Raw genomic sequence first — 24,350 nt, 5'->3', positions numbered from 1 at the left:
AAGCTAGATAGCAGAGGATACAAAAGGTGAACTGCGCGGTCAGCTTAAAACCCTTCAAAATACCATCCTGAAATTACTTGAACTCATGTGCCAACTCATGGTACATGAGTGGTAATTTCAGCCCACTAGAGCAACCAGCAGCAGAGAATTACATATCTGCAAGCTGGACTAAAAACATGAAAGCAAACATGAAACAGGGAAATCCAGACTTAGCTTGTCTTGAAGGCCTAGGAGCAGGTAGCAAAGGTAACAGAGACACACTGATACATTGATAGCCGGCAAGGGAATGACAGGAAAGCCAGGTTAAATAGGAAACACCCAGCCTCTGATGGACAGGTGGAAACCAGAGACCGCAACCCACCAAAGTCACCCAGTACCAGCTGTAACCACCAGAGGGAGCCCAAAAACAGAATCCACAACAGACTGGGTTACTTTTTTGCCGTTGGCCGAGTTTGCCCTTAATAATCGGGCTAGTTCTGCTACTTTGGTTTCTCCTTTTTTTGTAATTCGGGGTTTCATCCTCGTTTTTCCTCAGGTCAGGTGGAGCCTTCTGACTGTCCTGGAGTGGATGTTGCGGTGGATAGGTTGCATCAGATTTGGAATCATGTGGTGGACAATTTGAAGTTGTCACAAGAGAAGGCTCAGCTCTTTGCCAACCGCCGTCGCTGTGTGGGTCCCCGACTTCGCGTTGGGGACTTGGTGTGGTTGTCTTCTCGCTTCGTTCCTATGAAGGTCTCCTCTCCTAAGTTCAAGCCTCGGTTTATCGGTCCTTATAAGATTCTGGAAGTCCTTGGCCCTGTGTCATTCCGTCTGGACCTCCTGGCATCATTTGCTATTCATATTGTGTTCCATCGCTCGTTGTTGCGGAGGTATGTGGTACCTGTGGTTCCTCCGGTTGAGCCTCCTGCCCCGCTGCTGGTTGAGGGAGAATTTGAATACGTGGTGGAGAAGATCTTGGATTCTCGTGTTTCTAGACGGAGGCTCCAGTATTTGGTCAAGTGGAAGGGCTATGGTCAGGAGGATAATTCCTGGGTGGTCGCCTCTGATGTTCATGCGGCCGATTTGGTTCGTGCCTTCCATGTGGCTCATCCTGATCGCCCTGGGGGTTTTCATGATGGTTCGGTGACCCCTCCTTAAGGGGGGGGGTACTGTTGTGAACTCTGTTTTCGGGCTCCCTCTTGTGGTCACTGGTGGTATGGTGTGACTTTTGCTTTGGGCTCCCCCTGGTGGCTTTGTTTGTTTTCCTGCTGGTCTCTGGCTATCAGCTGGTTCGTTATCCTCTGGGAGGTTCCAATTTAGCTCTGTTTTACTTCCACTTGTTGCTGGCTGTCGATGTAATCAGTGCTACTCAGATTCCTTCTGACTACCTTGCTCCCAGTCCATCCAGGACAAGCTAAGTTTTGTTTGCTCATTTTTTGATCAGCAGTGTTTATCATGTTGTCTTGTCCAGCTTGCTAAAATGTGATTCCCTCGCTTGCTGGATGCTCTAGTGGACTGAGTTTCTCCCCACACACCATTAGTTGGTGCGTGGGTTCTTGAAATCTCAGGATGGATATTTTGTAAGGGTTTTTTATTGATCGCATAGACCCCTGCTCTATTTTCTGCTTTCTAGTACTAGTGGGCCTCTTTTGCTGAATCTGATTTCATCCCTACGTATGTGCCTTCTTCTTACTTCACCGTTAATATTTGTTGGGGGCTTCTATATCTTTGGGGATTATTTCTCTGGAGGCAAGCGAGGTCAATCTTTCTCTTTAGGGGTAGCTAGTTCCTCAGGCTGGCTCGAGACGTCTAGGAAATTTTTAGGCACGTTCACCGGCTACCTCTAGTTGTGTTGCATAGGTTCAGATTTGCGATCAGTCCAGTTACCATCTCCCTAGAGCTTGTCCTTAGTTTATTCACTTGCTGGTCTATTCGTGATCCTCAGCCACTAAGGATCATAACAGACATCCAGGGCCGGCCTTTGCCCTGTGCGACCTGTGCGGCCGCACAGGGCGCCAAGGCTCGTTAGCATACAAGGGGCGCATTTATTGAGCTCAGCAGATTAATGTCGGGGCAGCCGTTTTCTAAAATTTCCATCTGCCAGCGTTCCGGTTACCACGCCCCCGGTCATCGGGCCCCCCCTGGCAGTGGCGTAGGAAGGGGGGGGCGGGCCGCCCCGGGCGGCACAATGCGGGGGGCGGCACAATGCGGGGGGGCGGGTCGCCGGCGGCGCAGAATTTACCTGGCTGTTCGCTTCTCGGCTTCAGAAAAATGGCCGCCGCGATCTCCATCTGCGCATGCGCGGCATCCCGCGGCCATTTTCCTGAAGCCCCGGGCAGCAGAGCACTCCACCTGCGCACGCGCGGCCTCAGGAAGATGGCCGCCCCCACCGATAAGCAGATAGAGCAGGATCGCGGTCAGGTAAGAAGAACTTGTTTTTTTTTTTTAATTATTATTGAGAGCGGCGATCGTGAGGGGGGGGGCAGGGCAGAAAGCTGGACACAGGGAGGCAGAACGCTGGACACAGGGGCAGAAAGCTGGACATTGGGGCAGAACGCTGGACACTGATGCAGAACGCTGGACACTGGGGCAGAAAGCTGGACACTGGGGCAGAAAGCTGGACACTGGGGCAGAAAGCTGGACACTGGGGCAGAAAGCTGGACACTGGGGCAGAAAGCTGGACACTGGGGCAGAAAGCTGGACACTGGGGCAGAAAGCTGGACACTGGGGCAGAAAGCTGGACACTGGGGCAGAAAGCTGGACACTGGGGCAGAAAGCTGGACACTGGGGCAGAAAGCTGGACACTGGGGCAGAAAGCTGGACACTGGGGCAGAAAGCTGGACACTGGGGCAGAAAGCTGGACACTGGGGCAGAAAGCTGGACACTGGGGCAGAAAGCTGGACACGGGGGCAGAAAGCTGGACACGGGGGCAGAAAGCTGGACACTGGGGCAGAAAGCTGGACACTGGGGCAGAAAGCTGGACACTGGGGCAGAAAGCTGGACACTGGGGCAGAAAGCTGGACACTGGGGCAGAAAGCTGGACACTGGGGCAGAAAGCTGGACACTGGGGCAGAAAGCTGGACACTGGGGCAGAAAGCTGGACACTGGGGCAGAAAGCTGGACACTGGGGCAGAAAGCTGGACACTGGGGCAGAAAGCTGGACACTGGGGCAGAAAGCTGGACACTGGGGCAGAAAGCTGGACACTGGGGCAGAAAGCTGGACACTGGGGCAGAAAGCTGGACACTGGGGCAGAAAGCTGGACACTGGGGCAGAAAGCTGGACACTGGGGCAGAAAGCTGGACACTGGGGCAGAAAGCTGGACACTGGGGCAGAAAGCTGGACACAGGGGGCAGAAAGCTGGACACTGGTGCAGAATGCTGGACACTGGTGCAGAATGCTGGACACTGGTGCAGAATGCTGGACACGGGGCAGGATGACAGACATGGCGTCATGACTGGAGACACTGGAGGCAGGATTGGAGACAGATGGGGCAGGATGGATACGATGGAGACAGATGGGGCAGGATGGGAAGATCATATGGGGCAGGATAGATACTCATTAGGGCAGGATGGGAGAATATATGGCTGACGCCAGGAATGAGACACACGGGGGCCAGGATGGCGAATATTATTACCATAGGGGCTAATTAAGGGATATTATTACTGCAGTGATGTATTTATTTTATTTTTTGAGTATACTGTTTTAAATGGAGGGGCGGTCCTATTACTGTGTAGAGTGACACTATGTCGCCTTCTTCATGTGGTGTAATGTAGAAGTTGGGAAAATTAAGTAATGTGTTCTGCAAGTGGAACTCGAGATAACTGTGTTATTTCCTGCAGAGACGAGTCCTGGCTGGATGAAGTGATGGCGGTCTGTGCGGGATGAAAGATGAAGGACTTCACCTAGAGATGTCACTGGTGAGTCAGTGTGTTACCTATACACTGACACTATACACTGTATACTATATACTGAGGTCCTGTGTATGTCACCGGTGATCACTGTATTACCTATACACAGACGCTGCATACTAAGTACAGATCTCCTGTGTATAATGGCACTTATGGTGATAGTATTGTGGGTTTTTTTATTATTGATCAGTATTGTAGTATTCAGTCACTATGTGGTGGTAATATGTGGTCTGGTCATGATGTTGTGGTATTCGTTCCTTGTATTTGATATTATTCGATCACTGTGGTGGTAATATGTCATCTGGTCATGGTGTGGCGGTATTTGTGCCTTGTAGATAGTATTATAGGTCACTGTGGTGATATGGTGTCTGGTCTGTCTATTGAACTGGGCGTGGCTTATTAGTATGGGCGGGGTTATTGAAAATGGGCGTGGCCAAAATTTCGGCCGCCGCGACTTAGAGGACCTGTTGTTAAAAATTTGAATCCCACCCCTGATCACAATGTAGACGCTTAATGGCCTGAGGGCGCCCGCACCTCTTGTGGCGCCCCCCGCCGCGCCATTTGCGCTATCTGTATCTGCTGCTCGCCTGCTCCTGCCCAGTGCCGCCCGCCCGGCGCCCGCCCTGTCGCTCGGCTCTCTGCGTGTGACGTAATGTCACACGCGCAAGCCGTTCTCCCCGCTGGGCAGGGACAGCACGCAGAGGAACTTTAGTTCCGCCTTCTGCTGTCCCCGGCGGGAGAGAACGGCTGCACAGCGTGTGACATTACGCCACACGTCCCCGCTCGTGCCCCGCCGCTCTCTTCCCGGCACTGAAGAGCAGAGCAGAGGTGGACCTGAGGAGCCAACTCAGCCAAGCAAAGCGTGAGTAACCACCTCACATGGCCTCCACTATGCTGGCGGTCGCCCCGGGGGGGGGGGGGGGTGTTGGGGTGCAGCTTGCTTTTTTGCAGTGTGCGTGTGGGGGGGTGGGGGGTGGGGTTGGGGTGCAGCCTTATATTTTGGTGTGTGTGGAGGGTGGGGTGGGGTTGGGGTGCAGCTTGCTTTATTTTTTGCAGAGTGTGTGGGGGGGGTGGGGTTGGGGTGCAGCTTGCTTTATTTTTTGCAGTGTGTGTGTGGGGGGGTGGGGTTGGGGTGCCGCTTGCTTTATTTTTTGCAGTGTGCGTGTGTGGGGGGGGTGGGGTTGGGGTGCAGCCTTATTTTTTGGTGTGTGTGTGGGGGGGGTGGGGTTGGGGTGCAGCCTTATTTTTTGGTGTGTGTGGGGGGGGTTGGGGTGCAGCCTTATTTTTTGCAGTGTGTGTGGGGGGGGCGGGGGGGTTGGGGTGCTGCTTTATTTTGCAAACGTATTATGTGTGGGAAGGGGGGCGGGGGGTTGGGGTGCAGCTTTATTTTGGAAACGTATTATGTGTGTGGGGGGGGGCGGGGGGGGGGTTGGGGTGCAGCTTTATTTTGGAAACGTATTATGTGTTGCCGCAAGCAAGGGGCCCAACCGCAAAGCATGGTCGCTGTGACTGGGTCCGGACACTGTGGCTGGGCACCATTGCTGTGACCCTTTTGCTGTGGGGCCCATTGTGTGGCTGGGCACTGTGCTTGTGGCAAAAATAAACAAAAAGGACACACCATGGATGCGGGCGGGCGGCACTGGGCCCCCCCAAGCCACGGGCCTGGGTGCTTCCGCATCCGTCGCATCTATGGTGTGTACGCCACTGCATATGGCTCTAGGAACACAAAAGGGTGTTTAGCCTGATTTTCAGGCGTCCTATGGGTCTACCATGTAACATACTACTATGTCCAGGGCAGAAGGGGCTAAAATAGCCCTATGGTGCCTAACCTAACCATGGCAACCGGGGGGGGGCAATTGGGGGTTAGGTGCATTGCTCAGGAGCCACCCTACTCTCACTTCCTCCCGCTCCTCTCTGCTAAATGTATTCATCCATCCTTCTCCTTCTCCCCCTCCCACTCTTCCCAGACTTTGTGCAGTGTACAGTGGCTTACTTGTTTCTAGTTACTTATCACCTGCTCACCTCTGCCACCTTAGGTTTAAATGAGCAGATAGATGGTTATAGTAGCATGTGGACTGCACTAATAAGACTTTTGGTCCACACCTAACCTTTTCAGGGAAGAATAACATTTGTCAGGCAAGATGAGCCCTAAGAAAGCATCTGGTGCACAGAACAGAAAGCGAAAGGCCTTAGCAGAACAGGCAAATCAAAAGCAAGCAGGGTCTTTAAAAAGACTGTTCAAAAAATCTTCTGAACATGGTGGCACCAATGTACCGAGCACTGCTGAGGAATCAACATCAGATATTCCACAGCAAGAATGTGAAATAAGGAGTGGTATGGATACAATCCCATTGGAGCCAGGGGAACCATCAACGTCATTGAAAATTAGGATCACCCAAGTTGACCAAGAGTCTACCATAGCAGACGTTTATGAGGTTGCAGTAGAACAAGATCAGTCTACCACACCAGCCCTCACATCAGAAGGGGATAACACATGCCAGCATGTGGAGGGCATTGATGAGGCTGAAAGCAGTGAAATTTCTGCAATCATTGACTCAGATCCTGCACTTTGGCCTACATTAAATTCTTCATCAATTGATCTAATCGTAGAAGCAGGCCCTGTGCAACTTAAAAATATAGAATTTAAGAGAGATGAGAGGAATCGACATTTTTCAGAGGACTTTTACTCTAGAATTTTGGACAATGGCGTGAAACGAGCAAGAAAGTGGTTGGTGTACTCCAAAAGTTTGAACAAAGTATTTTGCTTTTGTTGCAAACTGTTTGATAGAAGATCCCGTACGGCACTTGCATTGGATGGATCACAGGATTGGAGCCATATGAGTCAGATGGTAAAGGCCCATGAAACTTCCATTAACCATTACTCAGCAGAAACAAAGTGGATAGAAGTTCAGCTTCGCATGAAAAACAAAAAAACAATTGACCATCAGTTACAGAGCAGAATACAGAAAGAGCAGCAGCACTGGAGAAACGTACTGGAAAGACTCATGCGTATTACTCAGTTGTTGGCTGAACGGAACTTGGCATTTCGAGGATCTTCTGATCGTCTATACACCGCAAATAATGGAAATTTTCTTGCTATAGTACAGTTATTAGGAAATTATGACTTTGTAATGGCAGAACATCTGCGACGAGTCAAGTCAAAGGAGACATCTGACCACTACTGTAGTAAAACTATTCAAAATGAAATAATTAATTTGATGGCCAAAAAGGTTATTAGTGAAATTCTTGAAAGATGCAAAAAGGCAAAGTATTATTCCTTAATTCTTGATTGTACAACTGATCTAGCCCATCAAGAGCAGATGTCTTTTACCATCCGTTTTATTGATGTTAAACTTGGGTTATGCCAGATCAGGGAACATTTTCTTGGATATGTTGCTGTAACAGACACAACTGGTAGAGGATTATCAGATATTATTCTTAATTTCCTAATTAGCAAAGAGCTAGATATTGATGACTGTCGTGGCCAGGGCTATGACAATGGTGCCAATATGGCAGGCAAAAATAATGGTGTTCAAGCCAACATACTAAAAAAAAATCCAAGGGCGTTTTTTGTACCATGTGGATGCCACAGCCTCAATTTAGTGGTTGGAGATGCAGCAGAATCTAACATAGATTCTATAACCCTGTTTGGAATTATTCAGCGTGTATATACTATTTTTGCTGGGTCAGCCAAGAGATGGAAGGTTTTGACAGACCATGTATCAGGTCTTACTGTAAAACCTCTATGTACCACAAGATGGGAATGCCGGATAAACTGCCTCAAACCACTGATCCAAAATCTAGCAGGTATACAGGAGGCATTATTTGCCCTTTCTGAAGACAGCAGTACAGAGCCAAAAACAAAACATGATGCTCTAGAGTTGTCCCAACATATCCTTAATTTTAAATTCATGGTGTCCTTAATTGTGTGGTATGACATATTATTTCAAATCAATATTGTGAGCAAAGCTTTGCAAAACCAGACCGCCAACCTCATCACAGCAGCAGACATGATTGAAAAAACCCATGATTTTCTTAAGAAATTCAGGGAGAATGGTTTTGAAGGCTCTTTCCAAAGAGCAAAGAATATAGCAGAGGAAAATGGTGTGGACCCCATATTTAAGAGTACCTCACGTGTTAGAATTAAAAAACCCACTTTTAGCTATGAAGGACGGGATGAACCAATTGTGGATGCAAAGCAGAAATTTAAGGTTGAGTTCTTCAATGTGTTGGTGGATACTGCTTTAAATTCAATGGAGGAGCGTTTCCAGCAACTCAGTATTCATAATAAAAAATGGGGCTTTTTGTACGATATAAAGAGCCATGAATCACGGGAAGACTTGTTGGCACATAGTGTAGAACTGCAGAAGTCTCTGACTTATGGCAATAAGTCTGACATAAATGGTGCTGAACTTTCTGATGAACTCTGGCACATTCGGAATGTGCTCCCTGATGATGTTGAGACTCCGCTGCAGATACTTGGTTTCCTCACCAAAAATGAGTTTACAGAGCACTTTCCACAAACCTGGACTGCACTTCAGATTCTGTGCACCATCCCGATTTCTGTGGCCTCAGGAGAGCGCAGTTTTTCAAAACTTAAGCTCATTAAGACATATTTAAGGTCCACTATGACAGAGAGCAGGTTATCCTCACTTGCAGTCTTGTCAATTGAAAATGATGTGTTGGCATCTCTAGACTTAAATGAAACTATTGATGAGTTTGCCAAAGTAAAAGCACGGAAAGTTGCTTTTTAAATCAGTTTATGTAGCACGTTATTATGTTCTTGTTGTTGCTGGATTACAGTATAGTGCACTTTATTTTTATTTTTTTGTCTTGAAGGTTGAAAATTGTGCACATATTTAATGACAGTTTTTCTCATGTATGTTGCATATTTATTATATTATTTATATTTGATATTTTAAGATATTTTATTTAGTATTAAGGTGGATCAAAAGTCATAGAATGACTCTTGGTCCGCACGGCACCCGACCTGCTGCCACCCGTCCGGAACTCTTCTCCATGCTGGCCATCATCTCTGCACTCCGATTGGCTGTCAGCATTGGGCTGACAGCCAATCAGAGTGCAGGGCGGTGTTTGGCCTTGCAGGCCGCCACTCTGCACTCTGATTGGCTGTCAGCCCATATGGCTTTGGACCAAGCGTCATTTTTTCCTTTTGGTCCGCTTTAAAGCACTTTATAATTCCCGTTATTGCAATATTAGTGTTTCTTCAAGTGTTTTGCAGGGAAACACAAGTTTTCTAAGTAAACGTGTTGTTGTGAATATTAAAGAGTTATTGTTTTCTTTCAATGTTTGGAGGGGGGGGGGCGCCGTCCTGCAGTCTCGCACAGGGCGCCTTTTGGGCTAAGTCCGGCCCTGCAGACATCCACCAGGGGGCGCATCACCGCGACTGAAGGAAATGTAGGTCAATGACCTACATTTCCTTCATTCGCCGGGGAATTACAAGCACGAGCACAGCTGCATTTGCAGGGCTCCTGCTTGTAAATTATTTTAACCCCTTCAGATGGATTACCTCGTGGGACGTGACGGTTGAACAGAGGGTATGTATCTTGTGCATTTATTGTTTTGCCAAGCGAGGGTCTGCAAATGGATTGAGAGAGCAATAAAATATTAAAACAACCGCTGTGTTTCTTTCATTAAAATACTTTTAAATCATGTGTGTGTGTTTTTTAACCCTTTCAAACAATTGGATTAATAATGGATAGGTGTCATAATTGACGCCTCTCCATTATTAATCTGGCTTAATGTCACCTTACAATAGCAAGGTGGCATTAACCCTTCATTACCCCATATCCCACCGCTACAGGGAGTGGGAAGAGAGTGGCCAAGTGCCAGAATAGGCGCATCTTCCAGATGTGCCTTTTCTGGGGTGGCTGGGGGCAGATGTTTGTAGCCACGGGGGGGCCAATAACCATGGACCCTCTCCTGGCTATTAATATCTGCCCTCAGTCACTGGCTTTACCCCTGTGGCGGAGAAAATTGCGCGGGAGCCCACGCCAATTTTTTCCGCCATTTAACCCTTTATTTTAGCAGCTACAGCGCCCAAATTTTGCATACACACACTACTAACATTAGTAGTGTGGAATATGCAAAACAAATGGGGATATGAGATGGTTTACTGTATGTAAACCATGTCTCATATCCTGTCGGGTTTGGGAAGGAGAAATTAAAAGCCGGCAATTGAATTACCGGCTTTTCACAGATATCGCGCTGAAGTAAATATAAATACAGAATATATATATATATATATATATGTGTCTCAATGACATATATATATATATATATATACTGTATATATGTTTTCCCGAACATTTGAGCACAAAATTCCATTAGATGTCGGTTTTGCAAGCCTGCGCGAAAATCTCGCAGTACGGATGCCATACGGATTACATACGGAGGATGCCATGCGCAAAATACGCTGACACACCCTGACTACGGATCAATATTTTGGGAACATTTCTCGGTATTACGGCCGTAGTACGGACGTATAATACGTTCCGTATTGTCTTACGCCAAGTGTGACGCCGGCCTGAGGGGTGCAGGTTTTAGAATGGTGTCACACTTGGGTATTTTCTATCATATAGACCCCTCAAAATTACTTCAAATGAGATGTGGTCCCTAAAAAAAAATGGTGTTTAAAAATGAGAAATTGCTGGTCAACTTTTAACCCTTATAACTCCTTAACAAAAAAAAAATTTGGTTCCAAAATTGTGCTGATGTAAAGTAGACATGTGGGAAATGTTACTTATTAAGTATTTTGCGTGACATATCTCTGTGATTTAAGGGCATAAAAATTCAAAGTTGGAAAATTGCGAAATTTTAACTAAATTTCCATTTTTTTCACAAATAAACGCAAGTTATATCAAATAAATTTTACCACTATCATGAAGTACAATATGTCACGAGAAAACAATGTCAGAATCGCCAAGATCCGTTGAAGCGTTCCAGAGTCATAACCTCATAAAGGGACAGTGGTCAGAATTGTAAAAATTGGCCCGGTCATTAACGTGCAAACCACCCTCGGGGCTTAAGGGGTTAATTGATATAAACGACAAAACAAAATCAGTATTAGGCCAGTCTCACACGTCCACATATTTCCGGTACGTGAAGAAACGGACCCGGAGCTATCCGTGTCCGTGTGTGCACGTAGGCCATCTGTGTGTCCGTGTGCTGTCCATGTTTATCGTCCGTGTGCTGTCTGTGTATTGAAACAATTTTCTTCAATTTTAACCCTGTGACTTTAAAAAAAGCACACGGACAGCACATGGACAGCACACGGACAGCATCCGTGTGCCGTACGTGTTTACACGCACCCTTTGACTTTAATAGGTCCGTGTGATACGTGCACTCCCACGAACACTGACATGTCTCCGTGTTTTGCACATGGACACACGGTCTGTGAAAACACACTGACATCTGCAGAGACACATTGATTTGAATGTGTCTACGTGTGTCAGTGTCTCCGGTACGTGAGGAAACTGTCACCACACGTACCGGAGCCACTGACGTGTGAAACCGGCCTTAATTGAAGAGGACCTGTCACTATATCTAAAATGTCAGTGTTTTCCACCTATTTTATCCTCACTGGTCCCGATTATACAGTTTTCTTTTATGTCAATTTTTTTAATCTGCCATATGGTTCCAGAGATTAGTGAAAATTGTCTAATTGCCCACTTTGATGCCAGCTCCGATGCTCAGAACCTGTTTGGGCCAGGCTGGAGTGACCTGCGTTTGATAAGAGGCATCCCTCTTTGTATGCAATCTGAGATCAGTGGCGCAAAGTCATTTAACCCTTTCGATAATGCCCTTTAATGCCCACTTTGATGCCCATGTACGTCAAAGGTTGTGTCCCTGAGTTTGATGCGGGCTCACACGCCGAGTCCACATCTTTCCTGGCAGATGACGGCTAATTTAAATGCCGCTGTCATTCTCTGAAAGAGGCATTTAACATGTGCTGACGGGTGTGACGTCATTCCGCCCACCCGAGACGTGTTCGCAGGGCAACGATGAGTTGCCATGACAGCCGAGGGTCTGTGAGATGACCCACTTGCCTGTTATTACAAATCTCTCGTGGCCCGGCGTTCATAGGAGATTGTGATTTCTACTCATGCACTATGTATAGCACAAGCTATCAGGCAATCACAGCTATAAGTCCCCTAAAGGGAATAACAAATACAGAAAAACGTAAAAAAAATAAAAAAAAGTTATGAAAAAATAAATAAATAATAAAACAAGTGAAAATGATCACCCTTTTATTACAGTAAAAATAACCCAATTAAAAAACCTACATATCTTGTCATATTTTGTATCACTGTGTTTGAAAAAGTTTGATCTATCAAAATATAAAGTAAATTAATCCAATCAGTAAACGGCGTATCGAGAAAAAAAAATCAAAATGCCAGAATTACATTTTATTTCAATGTTGTAGAAGCCAAAAAAATGTAACAAAAGCCGATTAAAACATTGTATCTACCCAAACATGGTGTCTGTAAAAACGTCCACAAAATAAGCAGCCTCACAGCACAAAATTCCTAAAAATTAAAACGTTACAGGTCTTGGAAAATGGCGCCATAAGCAAAATTATTATTATTTTTTTTTACAAATTTCAATTTTTTTTTTACCACTTACGTAATTAAAAAAAACTATACATATTGCATATGTGTGTACTTGTACTGACCTTTAAAATCCTATTACCAGGTCAGTTTTACCGTATAGTGAACATGGCAAACAAAAAGGCAACAAAAATTGTGAAAGTGCACTTTGTTTTTTTTGGCAATTTCAATGCACTTAGATTTTGTTTCCTGCTTTCCAGTGCATCACATGATAAAATGAATTGAGTCGTTCAAAAGCACAAATCGTCTTGCAAAAAAAAAAAAAAAGTTCTTTACACGGAGGAAATGTGGAGGAAATTAAAAAAAAAAAAAAAAAAAAGTTATGGCTCTTGCAAGAAGTAGGGGTGGAAAAAAACAAAAACGAAAAAACAAAAACAAACGGAAAATAGCTTGGGATGTGAAGGGGTTAATTGTATTTACATCAGGGCACTATTTATTTGACTTTTTTCTTTTTGTTATTAAATATGAAAGAAAAAATATAAAACTTTTTTTTGCAAATAAATTGTTGAATAAGGCTACGCTCTCATGATGAGCAGGTGTGCTTTTGACACCGCGTGATTTTGTTGCTTCAAAAATGCTGCTTTTTACAGTTTCAGCAAAGTGGATGGGATTTATAGAAATTGCGGGTTTATGAGGGTCTGCACAAGAAATTTCCACAATAGAATGTATTGGATGTTAAAACCTCATTGTTCAATGAACACCTGCGGATTTACCTGTGTGATCAAACGCAGTGTTTTGAATGCAGAGAAAATACTCTGCATCCAAAGCGCTGCTACTTCCCTAAGAAAAGGGGAAAAAAAAAGAATATATGCAAAAAAAAAAAAATCTCACCTGCGGAGCGTTTTTCAAATCCGCAGCATGTCAATTTCTCTTGCGAGTTTTCTGTGTGGATTTTTTCCATTGGATGCGGAAAATGTCATCTGCACCTATGTCAATAAAGTTTTGTCAATGCAAAAAAAAAGTAGCAAAAACAAAGCAAGCTTTATTTAAAGCATGATGACGTACCGAAAACGCATTGTAAAAACGCACACAAAAACGAAAAAAAATATTTTTAAACACTAGATGCAAAAAATGTTGAAATATAAAAAAACTACAGCCTTGCCTCCGCCCCTTGCCAGGGAGGAACAGTCTTGTGACACTGGCCACGCCTCTTACAACTGGTTTTCCGTTTTTCGTTTCGGCTGTTTTGTTTGTTAAATGAATCCGTTACTGCGCGGACCGAGGACGTTTTCGAATTTGACAGAGTGGAGACAATGTGGAATATCGTGACCCGAATACGGTCAGAGCGCGGAAGACATGGGCAGCGGCGGCGGCTTCCTGGTGCCACTACACCTGGTGAGTTGAGGTGCTGCCGCTCCTGAATACCGCGCAATCCTGGTGTTATACCCGGGGGCTCTTCGGGCAGGGGACAGGTATATCTGTGCATTGTGACAACCTCCCTCTAATGACCACACCTGATTAATGCGACTCCTGCCACTTTCACTTTCTCTTTTAGATATTGGTTATTTTATTTATTTTTTGTGAAGTTTTTTTTTTTTAACCCTTAGTCTCAACATTGAAGTACGTTTTCTGATTGTTGGGAGATGAGCAATGGGTCTGTGAATAGCAGAGACTTTCAGTGTTGGGAATAATCCTATAACTTCAGGATATCCAGGAAAAAGGGAAGAAGACTAGGGGTACATGCCCACGATCCGGAATAGCAGCATTTTGGGCACAGCTCACCTGCGCTGCATACAAAATGCTGTGTTCTAGGTCAGAAGTACAGTGGATGGGATTTCTATAAATTCCATGCCCACGGTGCTTCTAGTTGATGCTGCCTAAACTCACCCACAACGCGGGCTTGCGAGTCACAGCTTGTCAGTATGTCTTGTCTCCGCTGCGTAGTTTCCCCCCAGCCATTCATTACATGCAGTAAATTCACATGGTTCATTAAGAAGGAAAATACTAAAACCCTATATGTCATATTTGTCTATACCTATGCCTATGGTAGATTTTACCTATGCCTATGGTAGATTTTTTAGTCATTTTTGTCTGTACCTATGCCTATGGTAGATTTTGTACAGTGTGCGGGAAATCAGCGATTCCGCAAAATTAATGAACATGTTGCTTTTTTTTCCGCGATTCGTTTTTTTCGCGGAAAAAATCGCAACATTTGCACAAGTTTTGCGGATTACATAGAAACGATTGGGAACCATATGTAAGCGTTTTTTTCACGTTTTTATAGCGAAAAAAACACGATAAATACTGAACGTGTGCACATAGCATTACAACTCCCTTCTCTGTGTACCTGAACTGAGAGAGGGAGGGTGATGTTTTCAGTGAGATAAAGGCACCTTCACACTGAACAACTTAACAACGATAACGATAGCGATCCATGACGTTGCAGCGTCCTGGATAGCGCTATCGTTGTGTTTGACACGCAGCAGCGATCAGGATCCTGCTGTGACATCGTTGGTCGGAGCTAGAAGTCCAGCACCTTATTTCGTCGCTGGATCACCCGCTGACATCGCTGAGTCGGCGTGTGTGACGCGGATTCAGCGATGTCTTCACTGGTAACCAGGGTAAACATCAGGTTACTAAGCGCAGGGCCATGCTTATTAACCCGATATTTACCCTGGTTACCATTGTAACTGTAAAAAAAAAACAAACATTACATACTTACATTCCGGTGTCTGTTGCGTCCCCCGGCGTCCGCTTCCCTGCACTGTGTCAGCGCAGGCCGGCCGTAAAGCAGAGCACAGCGGTGACGTCACCGCTCTGCTTTAGGGCCGGCGCTTACACAGTGCAGGGAAGCGGACGCCGGGGGACGCAACAGACACCGGAATGTAAGTATGTAATGTTTTTTTTTTTTTACATTTACACTGGTAACCAGGTTAAACAGCGGGTTACTAAGCGCGGCCCTGCGCTTAGAAACCCGATGTTTACCCTGGTTACCCGGGGCCTAAGGCATCGTTGGTCGCTGGAGAGCTGTCTGTGTGACAGCTCTCCAGCAACCACACAACGACGAAACAGCGACGCTGCCGCGATCGGCATCGTTGTCTATATCGCTGCAGCGTCGCTTAATGTGACGGTACCTATAGGCTAGAAGCTAATGTTAATATTGTCTACCTTGAGATAGTATATAAACCCCCCTCTCACATCCAGTACCCTAGCAACCAGAGAATGCAGAGTAAGTGGACATGCTAGCTGGGGCATATCTTACAGAAGTCAAGCTGCAACACCAGGCTCTCCCATCATCACTTTGGTAAGTATTACGAATAACCGTTTTAAGCTCCGTTTTTTTTTATTGGAATAAGTTCATATTAGTGACAGAAAGTTACTTTCCCAGTTTCATTAAGATCTTTTTAGGGATTCAGTCTTTATGCGCCATATTCTGCCATACCTATGCCTACTGTGTTATCATGGTTGGAAACGGAATAACGGTTTTAAGCTCCGTTTTTTTTATTGGAATAAGTTCATATTAGTCCAACAAGGTTATCTTCCAAGTTTCATTAAGATCTGTTTAGGGATTCAGTCTTTATGCGCCGCCATAGTCTTCCATACCTATGCCTATGGTATTTTTTTTTCTAAAGTTGTATTTTTTTAATGTATTTTTCCTTTCCACTTCACTTTATTTAAAAATAAATTAGCGGAGGTTAAACTTTAATTGCGTTTTCAACAAGGCAAACCCATACATTTCTATATAGTAACTTTAAATTTTAAATAAACACTGAATCCCTAAGAAGATCTTGATGCAACTTTGAAAATAAGTTTGTCATTAATATGAACTTTTTCCAGCAAGAAAAACAGAGCTTAAAAATGTAATTCTGTTTTCAACAATGTTAATTCATACATTCCTATATAATAACTTTACATTTCAAATAAACAGTGAATCCCTAAGTAGATCTTTATCGAAAAATTTTGCCTTAGGCCGGCCTCACACTAGCGTGTTTTACGGACGTATGAGAGGTGCTGAAAATACGGATTGCATATGGTACAATGCTTGTCTATGCCCCAGCTCCTATCAGCCATATTTTACTGATCCGTATATTATACGGTCTTCTACGGCCGTAGAAAATCACAGCATGCTGCGTTTGTCACCATATTGCGCAAAAAAATACGCCAATGAAAGTCTATGGGGGTGAGAAAAATACAGATTACACACGGACCTGCAGTGTGACTTGCGAGAAATACGCAGCGGTGTTCTATAGAAAAGCCGGCAATTCAGTGCGGTGTACAGTAAAATCACACTGACAGGTTACATTAGAATAGCTAAAATGTCTACACATAGTATAGGGATATGTGTGTGCATATGTGTGTGTGTATATATATATATATATATATATATATATATATATATATATATATATATATATATATATATATATATATATATATACACACTCACCGGCCACTTTATTAGGTACACCATGCTAGTAACGGGTTGGACCCCCTTTTGCCTTCAGAACTGCCTCAATTCTTCGTGACATAGATTCAACAAGGTGCTGGAAGCATTCCTCAGAGATTTTGGTCCATATTGACATGATGGCATCACACAGTTGACGCAGATTTGTCGGCTGCACATCCCAAAGATGCTCCATACAAGGCAGGATGGATCCATGTTTTCATGTTGTTTATGCCAAATTCTGACCCTACCATCCGAATGTCGCAGCAGAAATCGAGACTCATCAGACCAAGCAACGTTTTTCCAATCTTCTACTGTCCAATTTCGATGAGCTTGTACAAATTGTAGCCTCAGTTTCCTGTTCTTAGCTGAAAGGAGTGGTACCCGGTGTGGTCTTCTGCTGCTGTAGCCCATCTGCCTCAAAGTTCGACGCACTGTGCGTTCAGAGATGCTCTTAGGCCTACCTTGGTTGTAACGGGTGGCGATTTGAGTCACTGTTGCCTTTCTATCAGCTCGAACCAGTCTGCCCATTCTCCTCTGACCTCTGGCATCAACAAGGCATTTCCGCCCACAGAACTGCCGCTCACTGGATTTTTTTTCTTTTTCGGACCATTCTCTGTAAACCCTAGAGATGGTTGTGCGTGAAAATCCCAGTAGATCAGCAGTTTCTGAAATACTCAGACCAGCCCTTCTGGCACCAACAACCATGCCACGTTCAAAGGCACTCAAATCACCTTTCTTCCCCATACTGATGCTCGGTTTGAACTGCAGGAGATTGTCTTGACCATGTCTACATGCCTAAATGCACTGAGTTGCCGCCATGTGATTGGCTGATTAGAAATTAAGTGTTAACAAGAAGTTGGACAGGTGTACCTAATAAAGTGGCCGGTGAGTGTATATATATGTATATATATATATATATATATATATATATATATATATATATATATATATATATATATATATATATATATATATATACTAGATGGTGGCCCGATTCTAACGCATCGGGTATTCTAGAATATGTATGTCCACGTAGTATGCTGCCCAGCCACGCAGTATGCTGCCCAGCCACGCAGTATATTGCCCAGTTACGTAGTATATAGCACAGAGCCATGTAGTATATTGGCCAGTCACGTAGTTTATTGCCCAGCCAGGTTTGTCTGTCATATACTCACCTTTCCGAGGGCCCCTTGTAGTCCACGGCAGCTTCCGGTCCCAGGGATGGTATGAGCGCAGGACCTGTGATGACGTCGCGGTCACATGACTGTGATGTCATGGCAGGTCTTTCTAGTGCAGGCGCGCAGGGCCTGTAATGACGTCGCAGTCACATGACCGTGACGTCATGGCAGGTCCTTGCTCCCATACCATCTTTGCCACCGGAACCTGCAACGGAAGATGACGGCCGGCGCGAGCGACTACGGAGGGTGAGTATAGTATTTTTTTTTATTATTATTGTTTTTAAGAAACACCGAGATGATAACCCTACACGGGCCATGAAGGTATAAGCAAACAAAATACCAAGAAAAAACCCCTCACACAAGAGCCAAAACATAAAAGAATATAACCTTTATTGATACATGAAAACAGTAAACAACACATAAGGCAGTGACCACTAGTACAGCAGCAACAGTGGGTCCCACACGGGAAAGCCCCCTCAGTATAAGCAGTAAAGAGCCAAAAGTTGGTACATAGATGCAGCTAAATATTACTGTAAGCATGCATGGGATACACAATAGATGCACACATAGCATAAATAAAATCAAGGTGATTGTGTATTTATTAAATAAGACATGTGTCTATATGTGATAAACTGACATAACCCCATGCAAAAAGTGAAAAAGTCAGCTGGACAGCCTAACAAAATACACTAATACACACTGCATAACAATATATAGGCATAGTTACCAATAGGGAGACCCCAGGAGACCCATCACACCCGACGCGCGTTTCGCATTTCAGTGCGAAACGCGCGTCGGGTGTGGTGGGTCTCCTGGGGTCTCCCTATTGGTAACTATGCCTATATATTGTTATGCAGTGTGTATTAGTGTATTTTGTTAGGCTGTCCAGCTGACTTTTTCACTTTTTGCATGGGGTTATGTCAGTTTATCACATATAGACACATGTCTTATTTAATAAATACACAATCACCTTGATTTTATTTATGCTATGTGTGCATCTATTGTGTATCCCATGCATGCTTACAGTAATATTTAGCTGCATCTATGTACCAACTTTTGGCTCTTTACTGCTTATACTGAGGGGGCTTTCCCGTGTGGGACCCACTGTTGCTGCTGTACTAGTGGTCACTGCCTTATGTGTTGTTTACTGTTTTCATGTATCAATAAAGGTTATATTCTTTTATGTTTTGGCTCTTGTGTGAGGGGTTTTTTCTTGGTATTTTATTATTGTTTTTAACATTACATGTTTTACTATTGATGCCGCATAGGCGGCGTCAATAGTAAAAAGTTGGGGACACACAGGGTTAATAGCAGCGGTAACGGAGTGTGTTACCCGCGGCATAACGCGGTCCGTTACCGCCGCCATTAACCCTGTGTTAGCGGTGACCGGAGGGGAGTATGCGGGCGACAGGCACTGATTGCGGGGAGTAAGGAGCGGCCATTTTCTTCCGGACTGTGCCCGTCGCTGATTGGTCGCGGCAGCCATGACAGGCAGCTTGCGAGACCAATCAGCAAATGAATAACCGTGACAGACAGACAGACAGAAGGACAGACGGAAGTGACCCTTAGACAATTATATAGTATACTAGATGGTGGCCGATTCTAACACATCGGGTATTCTAGAATATTTATGTCCATGTAGTATATTGCCCAGCCCACGCAGTATATTGCCCAGCCACGTAGTATATTGCCCAGTGATGTAGTATACAGCACAGAGCCACATAGTATATTACCCAGTTACGTAGTATATTGGCCACTTACATAGTATATAGGCCAGTTACATAGTATATTACCCAGTTACGTAGTATATTGCCCAGTGACGTAGTATACAGCACAGAGCCACGTAGTATATTGCACAGCCCACGTAGTATATTGCACAGCCCACGTAGTATATTGCACAGCCCACGTAGTATATTGCACAGCCCACGTAGTATATTGCACAGCCCACGTAGTATATTGCACAGCCCACGTAGTATATTGCCCAGTGACGTAGTATATTGCCCAGTGACGTAGTATATTGCCCAGTGACGTAGTATATTGCCCAGCGACGTAGTGTATTGCCCAGCCATGTATGACACAGGTTATAAAAATAAAAAATAAACATATACTCACCTTCCCGCAGGCGCGTTGTAGCTCTGTCGCCTGTGTGGGGTGCAGGCGGCAGCTTCCGGTCCCAGGGTGTGATGACGTTGCGGTCACGTGACGACTAGTGTTGAGCGATACCTTCCGATATCGGAAAGTATCGGTATCGGAAAGTATCGGCCGATACCGTCAAAGTATCGGATCTCGCCGATTCCGATACCCGATACCAATGCAAGTCAATGGGACGAAAATATCGGAATTAAAATAAACCCTTTCTTTCCTTGTAGGTTCATTCTACATGAAGGAAAACAACTAAGAATAATGTAGGATGTATTGGGGGAGGTGGCGGAGATATTAAAGGCATAGAGGTTTAGCCCAATCAAATAGAATAGCAGGAATTTTAAAAAAATTTTAAGACGTTCAGAGTTACAAAGATATTGACTGTTAAGTTTTTTTTTATTTTGTCAGATATTGATGTTTCACTACTTCCACGCCCTTCACCCTCTTTTTTACTTCTCCCACACTTTCTTCTTCATCATCACCGTCTTTGACATCAAGTTCTTCTTCACCTTATTCATCTTCTTCATCTTCTACCTATAATTTTTTTTTGTTACATTGTTCATATTCTTTTTATTTAACTCTTATTCTTCTTCATATTCAAGTTCTTCATCATATTCTTATTTGTGACAGGCATTCCCGTAGTTGTTATCTATAAAAGTTTGAAGATTACACCTTCCGTTCTGCCTGTCACAAAAGAGTTACATTTGTCCGCATTCAGTTTGGCCTGCAGCATCAGGCTTTATCCAGGGGCACCACGAGGAGGAACGGACTCACCCCAATACACTGCTTAGTCTTCTTCTGCTTATAATTTAGATAATATCTTTTGCTCTGATATTTAGTGTTATGCTTAATGTTCTTCTGCTCTTTGTTCTGCAGCCTCTTGTTCTTCTGCTTCTCGGTCTCCCATGTCGTCGTCGTCGTCGTCTCCGGGGTCGTCGTCATCGGGGTGGTCTTCAGGGTCATCGTCTCCAGGGTCGTCGTCATCTCAGTGGTTGTCGTCTCTGGTGTCGTCGTCATCTTAGGGGTGGTGTTCCGGGTCGTCGTCTTTAGGGTCTTGAACTTGGAAATGTAGCAGAAGGTACAAGAAGGCTGAGAAAATGCCGAAAAAACAGCTGATGGAACTGGAAGTCGGATGGCTACCCGAAGGTCCAAGAGCCAATGGAACTACCGAGGACCAGCTGACGTTACTGGAACCCGGTTACTAAGCAGGAGGTACCCGTGCCTGAAAGCACTACCAAGGACCACCTGACGTTGGTGGAACTCGGATACCCAGAAGGAGGCACCTAAGCCAAAGGCTCTGCCTGGAACCAGCTGACGTTACTGGAACCAGGATGGGGAGCAGAAGGTACAAGAGCAAAAGACACTGCCGAGAACCAGCTGACGGTACTGGAACCCGGATGGGTAGCCGAAGGTCCAAGAACCAATGGAACTACCGAGGACCAGCTGACGTTACTGGAACCCAGTTACTAAGCAGGAGGTACCCGTGCCTGAAAGCACTACCAAGGACCACCTGACGGTGGTGGAACTCGGATACCCAGAGGGAGGCACCTAAGCCAAAGGCTCTGCCCGGAACCAGCTGACGGTACTGGAACCAGGATGGGGACCTATTCAAGCTTGTCTTCTTACAGCCCCAACTAGTGGGTTTGGAGCAAAGGGTCAGCAGGGGGAGCAGAGTGTAGGCCGAAGCCTGCACTGGAGGCATTTGGAGGTCTGTTGTGTCTGCGTGGCATTTGCAGGACACGTTGCCAGCTACACAGCAGGGGAACAGCTGGCGGTGCTGAACCCCACTGACAGAGTGGCGGGTGTTTTGCTCTGTGCAGCCAGCACTTCCGGGCACCAACTGGCAGTGTTAGAGCCCAGGGACAGCAGGAGGAGAGGGAGCATAGTGTAGGCCGAAGCCTAATTGAACCAATTTTAAAGGTAACCTTTAACCCCCCCCCCTCAGGTGTTACAAACTAGAAGAGCCACACCTTGGGCAGCAGTAATGCTGCCCAAGTCAAAGGTTGCTCTTTTAATTTTGTTCCTTGCACACACTGAGTGAAACACGTACCACATTTAGGCCCTTATACAGTCAAAACTGTCTTGGAGGCGGGAGTTCCCTTCTTAATGAGACGCAGCACAGCTGGCAAAAATACCACCTTGGTGCTTGGCGCGGCCTCCTGAGCATCGCATTTTGCTGTACAGGAGTCTGCGCTGTTGCGTTATCCCTTGGCCATGCGCTGCCCGTCTTCTGACATCATTTCATGTCGGCTGGTGCGGTTCGCGATGCCCATGAATCCCAGCCCAGCAGTGTCTTTACATTGTTTCACACTGCGGGGCTGAGATTCATGGCCTTGCGCAGTACATATGTTTGCCTCTCACTCGGGTCCTTACACCTGCTACAGACTGTGCGGCGTCAGCTGATCCCTTATCGCATGCCACGGCCATGAGGCCGCAAAGTCTGAAGAAGGCGAAAGGAGGTAAGTGCCAGGCGAAGATATGCACTGCTCATGCCCGTCAATCACACCCTCGCAGTCAAAATAAATAAAACACCGCGGGGCGTTGTGTCGGGCAGGGCGGCCGCAGAGGCGCAGCCAGCCAAACAGTGATGTGAGAAGACGGGCAGCGCTACCAAGGGGGGTGCAGCGTGTCATTACAAAGGAAAGTCACACCTGAGGGACGTTTTAATGGTCTCAGGGGACACATTTTAGACGTGTTCAGTTCCACGTGTGCAAGGAGAATAAGTTTATGAGCCACCTTGCACAAATGCAGCATGACTGCTCTACAAGGTGGCTGTAATACATACAAATGCCTGGGGGGGGGGACAGGTTCCCTTCAATTTCAGTTCTTGTGTCTGCGTGGCTTTTGCAGGACACGTTGCCGGCTACACAGCAGGGGAACAGCTTGCGTTGCTGAACCCCACTGACACATTGGCGAGGTGTTTGGCTCTGTGCAGCCAGCACTTCTGGGCACCAACTGGCAGTGTTAGAGCCCAGGGACAGCAGGAGGAGAGGGAGCAGAGTGTAGGCCGAAGCCTAATTGAACCAATTTTAAAGGTAACCTTTAACCCCCCCTCAGGTGTTTCAAACTAGAAGAGCCACACCTTATGCAGCAGTAGTGCTGCACAAGTCAAAGGTTGCTCTTTTAATTTTGTTCCTTGCACAAGCTGAATGAAACACGTACAACATTTTGGCCCTTATACAGTCAATCTGTCTTGGAGGCGGGAGTTCCCTTCGTAATGAAATATATAACACAAGTAGTGCGCTAGTGTTTCATATTTTGGTAGTTCCCTTCGTAATGAGACGCAGCACAGCTGTACAAAATCCCACCTTTGTGCTGGGTGCAGTCTCCTGAGCGATGTTATTAGCTGTACAGGAGTCTGCGCTGTTGTGTTATCCCTTGGCAATGCGCTGTTCAGCCCGTCTTCTGACATCATTTCATGTCGGCTGGTGCGGTTCGCGATGCCCTTGAATCCCAGCCCAGCAGTGTCTTTACATTGTTTCACACTGCGGGGTTGGGATTCATGGCCTTGCGCAGTACATATGTTCGCCTCTCACTCGGGTCCTTACACCTGATACAGACTGTGCGGCGTCAGCTGATCCCTTATCGCATGCCACGGCCATGAGGCCGCAAAGTCTGAAGAAGGCGAAAGGAGATAAGTGCCAGGCGAAGATATGCACTGCTCATGCCCGTCAATCACACCCTCGCAGTCAAAATAAATAAGACACCGAGGGTCGTTGTGTCGGGCAGGGCGGCCGAAGAGGCGCAGCCAGCCAAACAATGATGTGAGAAGACGGGCAGCGCTACCAAGGGGGGTGCAGCGTGTCATTACAAAGGAAAGTCACACCTCAGGGACGGTTTAATGGTCTCAGAGGACACATTTTAGACGTGTTTCGTTCGGCGTGTGCAAGGAGAATAACTTAGTGAGCCACCTTGTACAAATGCAGCATTACTGCTGTACAAGGTGGCTGTTATACATACAAATGCCTGGGGGGGGGGGGACAGGTTCCCTTCAATTTCAGTTCTTGTGTCTGCATGGCGTTTGCAGGACACGATGCCGGCTACACAGCAGGGGAACAGCTTGCGTTGCTGAACCCCACTGACACATTGGCGAGGTGTTTGGCTCTGTGCAGCCAGCACTTCTGG

The 24,350-nt window shown here is 45.8% G+C and overlaps 1 protein-coding gene across 1 annotated transcript in view; it reads left to right on the top strand.

Annotated features, from left to right (window-relative positions):
• Positions 1-13,666: 13,666 nt before the first annotated feature.
• The window catches only part of LOC143764471 (tumor necrosis factor receptor superfamily member 5-like), a 65,551-nt gene continuing 54,867 nt past the window's right edge, over positions 13,667-24,350 (top strand). Inside the window, exon 1 of the mRNA XM_077250067.1 lies at positions 13,667-13,853. Coding sequence (XP_077106182.1) covers positions 13,815-13,853 — 39 coding nt within the window. The 5' untranslated portion in view covers positions 13,667-13,814. The remainder of the gene's footprint in view (positions 13,854-24,350) is intronic.

This window comes from Ranitomeya variabilis, chromosome 4 (genome assembly GCF_051348905.1).
Source record: "Ranitomeya variabilis isolate aRanVar5 chromosome 4, aRanVar5.hap1, whole genome shotgun sequence".
In the NCBI taxonomy this organism is placed as follows: domain Eukaryota; kingdom Metazoa; phylum Chordata; class Amphibia; order Anura; family Dendrobatidae; genus Ranitomeya; species Ranitomeya variabilis.
The sequence above is the reverse complement of the archived record's forward strand: the minus strand, read 5'-3'. Positions and strand labels throughout refer to the sequence as shown.